The following is an 8,468-nucleotide window of genomic DNA, read 5'->3' as shown; positions in this document are numbered from 1 at the left end:
ACTCCCCTCAGGCAGGAGGCTTCGGTCCATCAGGACCAGAACCTCTCGTCACAAGAACAGGTTCTTTCCCTCTGCTGTTGGACTCATGAACACTTCATAAGCACTTTGCACTCACTGCACTCTCACTTGTTATTGCACTACATAACTTTATGTTTTATTATGTACATATCATGCCGTTTTTTATTGTATTATGTTTGTTGTTTGTGATGCATCAGGACAAGTTCCTGTTTGTGAATTTTGTTCATTGACAAATGGCAATAAACGTGATTCTGATTAAAGGTTTGGTATCACATGACATCACATGCAGAGTACTCTGTTCCCTTTATTTAGTTATGAATTATCATCTATAATTATTAATAATCCAGATTTTCTTAAATAAAAGAGCTCTCAACGCTCAGATGAAAATGACCTCAAAATGCTGGAGTGAACTGACTTTGAGGTTTGAACGCTGCTGACACGTGTGAACTGACCGGGTCAAAGGTGATGAACTGACCGGGTCAAAGGTCAACATTTCAGTCAAACTATCTGTCCAATATTTAAGAGTCCAGAGCAACAAACATGACGATACGACGACAAACTACCTCAAAGAACTGTGAAAACCAGAGAACGTCTGGGCTCAGATTTACCATGAAATGAGTTCTTCTTTCTGAATAATCCATAGTTTGTACTTGGAGCATAAAGGTCCCCAAAGTGTGGTCCCAGTCCCTGGTTCCTACTGAGAACACACGTCAAGTGGAAACTGGAATTCCAGTCGTTAAGAAGTGTGTCTGTGTCTTCCTGGTTCTTCTCGGCTCCTGCTCATGGCCTGAAGCAGCATTTGTGGAAGAACTCGGACAAAAACATGAATTTTCATGCATTTATTTTTATTTTAAATGTACAAAGTGAACACACAAAATAACAGCAGAAATAAAGCACAGTCTGGTCTAAATCAGGGAAACGCAAATCAATCCTTCCATCTCAAAGCTTCTTTAAACACGTATTCAGTACAAAAAGTACAACAAAGCATGTAGTAGTACAACAAAGCATGTAGTAGTACAACAAAGCATGTAGTAGTACAACAAAGCATGTAGTAGTACAACAAAGCATGTAGTAGTACAACAAAGCATGTAGTAGTACAACAAAGCATGTAGTAGTACAACAAAGCATGTAGTAGTACAACAAAGCATGTAGTAGTACAACAAAGCATGTAGTAGTAGTACAACAAAGCATGTAGTAGTACAACAAAGCATGTAGTAGTAGTACAACAAAGCATGTAGTAGTAGTACAACAAAGCATGTAGTAGTACAACAAAGCATGTAGTAGTACAACAAAGCATGTAGTAGTACAACAAAGCATGTAGTAGTAGTACAACAAAGCATGTAGTAGTACAACAAAGCATGTAGTAGTACAACAAAGCATGTAGTAGTACAACAAAGCATGTAGTAGTAGTACAACAAAGCATGTAGTAGTACAACAAAGCATGTAGTAGTACAACAAAGCATGTAGTAGTAGTACAACAAAGCATGTAGTAGTACAACAAAGCATGTAGTAGTAGTACAACAAAGCATGTAGTAGTACAACAAAGCATGTAGTAGTAGTACAACAAAGCATGTAGTAGTAAAACAAAGCATGTAGTAGTAGTACAACAAAGCATGTAGTAGTAGTACAACAAAGCATGTAGTAGTACAACAAAGCATGTAGTAGTACAACAAAGCATGTAGTAGTACAACAAAGCATGTAGTAGTAGTACAACAAAGCATGTAGTAGTACAACAAAGCATGTAGTAGTAGTACAACAAAGCATGTAGTAGTACAACAAAGCATGTAGTAGTACAACAAAGCATGTAGTAGTACAACAAAGCATGTAGTAGTACAACAAAGCATGTAGTAGTAGTACAACAAAGCATGTAGTAGTACAACAAAGCATGTAGTAGTACAACAAAGCATGTAGTAGTACAACAAAGCATGTAGTAGTAGTACAACAAAGCATGTAGTAGTAGTACAACAAAGCATGTAGTAGTACAACAAAGCATGTAGTAGTAGTACAACAAAGCATGTAGTAGTACACAAACTAAAGCCTTCATAAAGACACAAATGGCGTGTGTAAACAGGCGTGTACATAAAGGCACAGAGTGATTATATTCAGAGCTAATACTGTTCCCGTCTCACACTCATCTCAACTCTCCAGTGGATAGTTTTGACCACAAGAGCAGGTATTTGTACTTTCTACTGCACTTCATTTGGTTTGAGTGGTTATTGTAGCACCTTCGTGGACACGTCTGAAGGTCTGGAGCTCAAGGCAAACTAAAATATATACATCAAATTCATACAAAGAAACTGACCTTCAGCAAATTCTTTATCAATCTCACTCCATTGACACTTAAACTGTACATTAAGAGTACATTTTTAAACTTATAGTAGACTTTTGATGTGATACTTTCGAGTCACGTTTCGCTCGTGTATCTGTTCGTTCATCGCAGTAACAGGAGTACTTCATCCAGCACTGCAGTTCAGGACAAACGTCTTCTTCATGATGGGACCAAATGTTGACTCAGAACGTCAGAGCGAACGCTCCAAAAGCTTTATGTATATGAATATATATGAATATATATGTGGGACTATTGCATATATAAGGAGTCAAATGCAACTACAGAACACGTGTATTTGGCACTGTTTGGTTTAGTGTCGTGTGCAGGCCATTGAGGCAGGTGTGTGTGTGCGCGCGCGCGCGTGCGTGTGTGTGCCTCTGTCTTGATTAGCGCATCATCCTGAAGTTGCTGCTGCCGTCGAGAGGCGACACCATGATGCGTGCAGAGCCGAAGGACAGCAGGGGGCGCCACTTGTTCCTCCAAATGACATTACACACTCTGAAGACGAAGAGCACGCACGCCACCACCAACAGCGCAACTGCAAAGACCACACAACAACACACAACGGAACGCTTTTAGACCTCAGTTAGTCCCAGAAAAGTCTACGGTTTAACTGGTTTAACTGGTTTATCTGGTTTATCTGGTTTATCTGCTCTGAAACTGGTTATGAGCTGGTTCTCTGAGTCTAGATTTAGACCAGATTAGGTCTTGATGTAGACCTGGTTTGGTCCTATTCAAGTTCTGGTCTACTCAGTTTAGTTCATGGGTTCAGTCATAGAACAGTCATTGTTTAGGCCTTGATTTAACTAGTTAAATCTAACTATCTAACTGATTTAACTAGTTAACACGTTATCTACCCATCACTATGGTTTAGTCCTGAACTAGGTTTGGTTTAGTCCTGGTTTAGACGAGGACTAGTCATGTTTAGACTAAGTTATGCGTAGTTTTCTTCGAGTTTCTTTTAGACAGAACTTGTAAGGTGCAGTAAATGAGAGCGGCGCTGGTGAAGCGTGAGACTGACCCATGAAGATGGAGTTGGGCGTGGGGTCAGCGAAGTTGTAGTGTTTGGTGATGTTTCCCACCAGAGCCACGATAACCACAGGGTACACGGTGACGATGTAGCGCACCCAGCGATCCAGCACCCAGTTCTCTAGAATGAACCTGACAGAACAGGACAGGAGTCAGGCTGATGCTAACACGGCTGATGCTAACACGGCTGGAGCTAACACGGCTGGAGCTAACACGGCTGATGCTAACACGGCTGATGCTAACACGGCTGGAGCTAACACGGCTGATGCTAACACGGCTGGAGCTAACACGGCTGATGCTAACACGGCTGATGCTAACACGGCTGGAGCTAACACGGCTGATGCTAACACGGTTGATGCTAACACGGCTGGAGCTAACACGGCTGGAGCTAACACGGCTGATGCTAACACGGCTGATGCTAACACGGCTGGAGCTAACACGGCTGATGCTAACACGGCTGGAGCTAACACGGCTGATGCTAACACGGCTGATGCTAACACGGCTGGAGCTAACACGGCTGATGCTAACACGGTTGATGCTAACACGGCTGGAGCTAACACGGCTGGAGCTAACACGGCTGATGCTAACACAGCTGGAGCTAACACGGCTGGAGCTAAAACGGCTGATGCTAACACGGTTGGAGCTAACACGGCTGATGCTAACACAGCTGATGCTAACAAGGCTGGAGCTAACACGGCTGGAGCTAACACGGCTGGAGCTAACACGGCTGATCTGATGCTAACACGGCTGGAGCTAACACGACTGATGCTAACACTGCTGATGCTAACGAGGCTGGAGCTAACACGGCTGAGCTAACACGGCTGGAGCTAACACGGCTGATGCTAACACGGCTGGAGCTAACACGGCTGATGCTAACACGGCTGATGCTAACACGGCTGATGCTAACACGGCTGGAGCTAACACGGCTGGAGCTAACACGGCTGATGCTAACACGGCTGGAGCTAACACGGCTGGAGCTAACACGGCTGGAGCTAACACGGCTGATGCTAACACGGCTGGAGCTAACACGGCTGGAGCTAACACGGCTGATGCTAACACGGCTGATGCTAACACGGCTGATGCTAACACGGCTGATGCTAACACGGTTGGAGCTAACACGGCTGATGCTAACACGGCTGGAGCTAACACGGCTGGAGCTAACACGGCTGGAGCTAACACGGCTGATGCTAACACGGCTGATGCTAACACGGCTGATGCTAACACGGTTGGAGCTAACACGGCTGATGCTAACAAGGCTGATGCTAACACGGTTGGAGCTAACACGGCTGGAGCTAACACGGCTGGAGCTAACACGGCTGGAGCTAACACGGCTGATGCTAACACGGCTGATGCTAACACGGCAGGAGCTAACACGGCTGGAGCTAACACGGCTGGAGCTAACACGGCTGATGCTAACACGGCTGATGCTAACACGGCTGGAGCTAACACGGCTGGAGCTAACACGGCTGATGCTAACACGGCTGATGCTAACACGGCTGATGCTAACACGGCTGGAGCTAACACGGCTGATGCTAACACGGCTGGAGCTAACACGGCTGGAGTTAACACGGCTGATGCTAACACGGCAGGAGCTAACACGGCTGGAGCTAACACGGCTGGAGCTAACACGGCTGATGCTAACACGGCTGATGCTAACACGGCTGGAGCTAACACGGCTGGAGCTAACATGGCTGGAGCTAACACAGCTGATGCTAACACGGCTGATGCTAACACGGCTGATGCTAACACGGCTGATGCTAACACGGCTGGAGCTAACACGGCTGATGCTAACACGGCTGGAGCTAACACGGCTGGAGTTAACACGGCTGATGCTAACACGGCAGGAGCTAACACGGCTGGAGCTAACACGGCTGGAGCTAACACGGCTGATGCTAACACGGCTGATGCTAACACGGCTGGAGCTAACACGGCTGGAGCTAACATGGCTGGAGCTAACACAGCTGATGCTAACACGGCTGATGCTAACACGGCTGATGCTAACACGGCTGATGCTAACACGGCAGGAGCTGCGGTGCGTCCTCGCTGACCTGGCTCCGCCTCCGATCGCTGGATTGTGTTTCACTCGGTTAAACATTAGTGACAGTTATTTGACGTAAACACTCTTTTGAAAGAGTATTTGTTGAATTAATAATAATAATAATAATAATAATAATAATAATATTATTATATGTGATGAAACTCTTTACCAGGTCACAATCTCGCCAAAGAGGATGCAGAGGGAGGCGGTGGCGGCCGTGCTCCGGGCCACGCCCCACAGCTGCAGCACCACAGCAAAGTTAATGAGAGAAGCGATGGACGTCCAGGTGGTGTACAAGGCCAGACCATTCTGTACCTGAACAGAAACAACACCATCGTATTACTGCCATTTCAGGAGGACATATGACTTATTTAGGCTTTTGGTAAAGCTAAGTTTAGTCTTACACAATGAATAATTAGTTTGATTAAAATGTGTATAAAGACATGACTTTATGCAGCAATACATTTCCTCCTGAACGCTTTACATTAGGTGCCTGATGCCATCAGGTGGTAACAGTGAGGTACAGCATGGCACTCACAGATGCTTTCCAAACATAAGGTGCTGAAATGATCAGAGTCCAAAGGAAGGTTCAGCTAAGCATCATTCAGGAGTCTCCAGAGCCCATAGTATCATCCAAGCAGCTCTTTAAAGCTCTTTAAAGTCAATATACCTTCAGTAGACTTGCCCAGGGCTCTCGTTTATACAAGAGTACGTGGAACTGTATAAGTACGTGTGGACAAAGCCTCTGTGCGCACTGTAGCAGGTCGTCCTCACGGGCCACGCCCGGAGCAGTAATGCGCTCATGTCACGACTCTGCACGTGCTCCTCTCCTCAAACTGCCCTGACACCCTCATCACTCCCCAGTGTTGTAGCCCTGATGGCACATATCTGAGTTCACACTGAAGTCCTGCACTACATATGTACTACATATGTACTACATACATCTATGAGCAGAAAACATACAACATAAACAAAGCATCTCAAACTGTCAATGCGTTTGTCCTGAGGGCTGTTCCTCTCCTCAAACTGCCCTGAGCCTGTCCTCCTATTGAGCCTGTCCTCCTGTCGAGCCTGTCCTCCTATTGAGCCTGTCCTCCTGTCGAGCCTGTCCTCCTGTCGAGCCTGTCCTCCTGTCGAGCCTGTCCTCCTATTGAGCCTGTCCTCCTTTGTTTGAGCCTGTCCTCCTGTCGAGCCTGTCCTCCTGTCGAGCCTGTCCTCCTATTGAGCCTGTCCTCCTTTGTTTGAGCCTGTCCTCCTGTCGAGCCTGTCCTCCTGTCGAGCCTGTCCTCCTTTGTTTGAGCCTGTCCTCCTTTGTTTGAGCCTGTCCTCCTGTCGAGCCTGTCCTCCTTTGTTTGAGCCTGTCCTCCTTTGTTTGAGCCTGTCCTCCTTTGTTTGAGCCTGTCCTCCTTTGTTTGAGCCCGTCCTCCTTTGTTTGAGCCTGTCCTCCTTTGTTTGAGCCTGTCCTCCTGTCGAGCTGTCCTCCTGTCGAGCTTGTCCTCCTGTCGAGCCTGTCCTCCTGTCGAGCCTGTCCTCCTTTGTTTGAGCCTGTCCTCCTTTGTTTGAGCCTGTCCTCCTTTGTTTGAGCCTGTCCTCCTGTCGAGCCTGTCCTCCTGTCGAGCCTGTCCTCCTTTGTTTGAGCCTGTCCTCCTTTGTTTGAGCCTGTCCTCCTTTGTTTGAGCCTGTCCTCCTGTCGAGCTGTCCTCCTGTCGAGCCTGTCCTCCTGTCGAGCCTGTCCTCCTTTGTTTGAGCCTGTCCTCCTTTGTTTGAGCCTGTCCTCCTTTGTTTGAGCCTGTCCTCCTTTGTTTGAGCCTGTCCTCCTGTCGAGCCTGTCCTCCTGTCGAGCTGTCCTCCTGTCGAGCCTGTCCTCCTGTCGAGCCTGTCCTCCTGTCGAGCTGTCCTCCTGTCGAGCCTGTCATTTAAACCCGTGCTTGACTCCCTCAGAGTGGCAGTACCATCCAGCGCAGGCAGCGCAGGTCCCGGCGGTAGTAGGTCTTCAGCCACAGCCCGTAGTAGTCCGTGGCCCAGCAGCAGGAGAACAGCACACAGTAGTTTGTCAGAGCGATGAAGATCAGGACCACCAGGGCGCCCAGCATCACCCTGACAGGGGCAAACAGCACACGGTCAGAACACGGTCAGCACACGGTCAGAACACGGTCAGAACACGGTCAGAACACGGTCAACACACGGTCAGAACACGGTCAGAACATGGTCAACACACGGTCAGCACACGGTCAGAACACGGTCAGAACACAGTCAGAACACGGTCAGAACACGGTCAGAACACGGTCAGAACATGGTCAACACACGGTCAGAACACGGTCAGCACACGGTCAGCACACGGTCAGAACATGGTCAACACACGGTCAGAACACGGTCAGAACATGGTCAACACACGGTCAGCACACGGTCAGAACACGGTCAGAACACAGTCAGAACACGGTCAGAACACGGTCAGAACATGGTCAACACACGGTCAGAACACGGTCAGCACACGGTCAGCACACGGTCAGAACACGGTCAGCACACGGTCAGAACACGGTCAGAACACGGTCAGCACACGGTCAGCACACGGTCAGAACATGGTCAACACACGGTCAGAACACGGTCAGCACACGGTCAGCACACGGTCAGAACATGGTCAACACACGGTCAGAACACGGTCAGCACACGGTCAGAACACGGTCAGAACATGGTCAACACACGGTCAGCACACGGTCAGAACACGGTCAGAACACAGTCAGAACACGGTCAGAACACGGTCAGAACATGGTCAACACACGGTCAGAACACGGTCAGCACACGGTCAGCACACGGTCAGAACACGGTCAGAACACGGTCAGAACACGGTCAGCACACGGTCAGCACACGGTCAGAACACGGTCAGAACACGGTCAGCACACGGTCAGCACACGGTCAGAACATGGTCAACACACGGTCAGAACACGGTCAGCACACGGTCAGCACACGGTCAGAACACGGTCAGAACACGGTCAACACACGGTCAGAACACGGTCAGAACACGGTCAGCACACGGTCAGCACACGGTCAGAACAC

The 8,468-nt window shown here is 48.1% G+C and overlaps 1 protein-coding gene across 1 annotated transcript in view; it reads right to left on the bottom strand.

The window, feature by feature from the left end:
• Positions 1-2,044: 2,044 nt before the first annotated feature.
• LOC140356750 (uncharacterized) overlaps positions 2,045-8,468 on the bottom strand; it is a 14,365-nt gene continuing 7,941 nt past the window's right edge. Inside the window, exons 4-7 of the mRNA XM_072441939.1 lie at positions 7,367-7,511; positions 5,584-5,729; positions 3,369-3,508; positions 2,045-2,885 (exon numbers count right to left, since the gene is read on the bottom strand). Of these exons, the coding sequence (XP_072298040.1) occupies positions 2,734-2,885; positions 3,369-3,508; positions 5,584-5,729; positions 7,367-7,511 (583 nt within the window). The 3' untranslated portion in view covers positions 2,045-2,733. The remainder of the gene's footprint in view (positions 2,886-3,368; positions 3,509-5,583; positions 5,730-7,366; positions 7,512-8,468) is intronic.

Source organism: Eucyclogobius newberryi, unplaced genomic scaffold (genome assembly GCF_026437365.1).
Source record: "Eucyclogobius newberryi isolate DKJ021-1_F unplaced genomic scaffold, fEucNew1.0.hap1 SCAF_12, whole genome shotgun sequence".
Lineage (NCBI taxonomy): Eukaryota > Metazoa > Chordata > Actinopteri > Gobiiformes > Gobiidae > Eucyclogobius > Eucyclogobius newberryi.
This window is presented reverse-complemented; position numbering and strand designations above follow the sequence as displayed.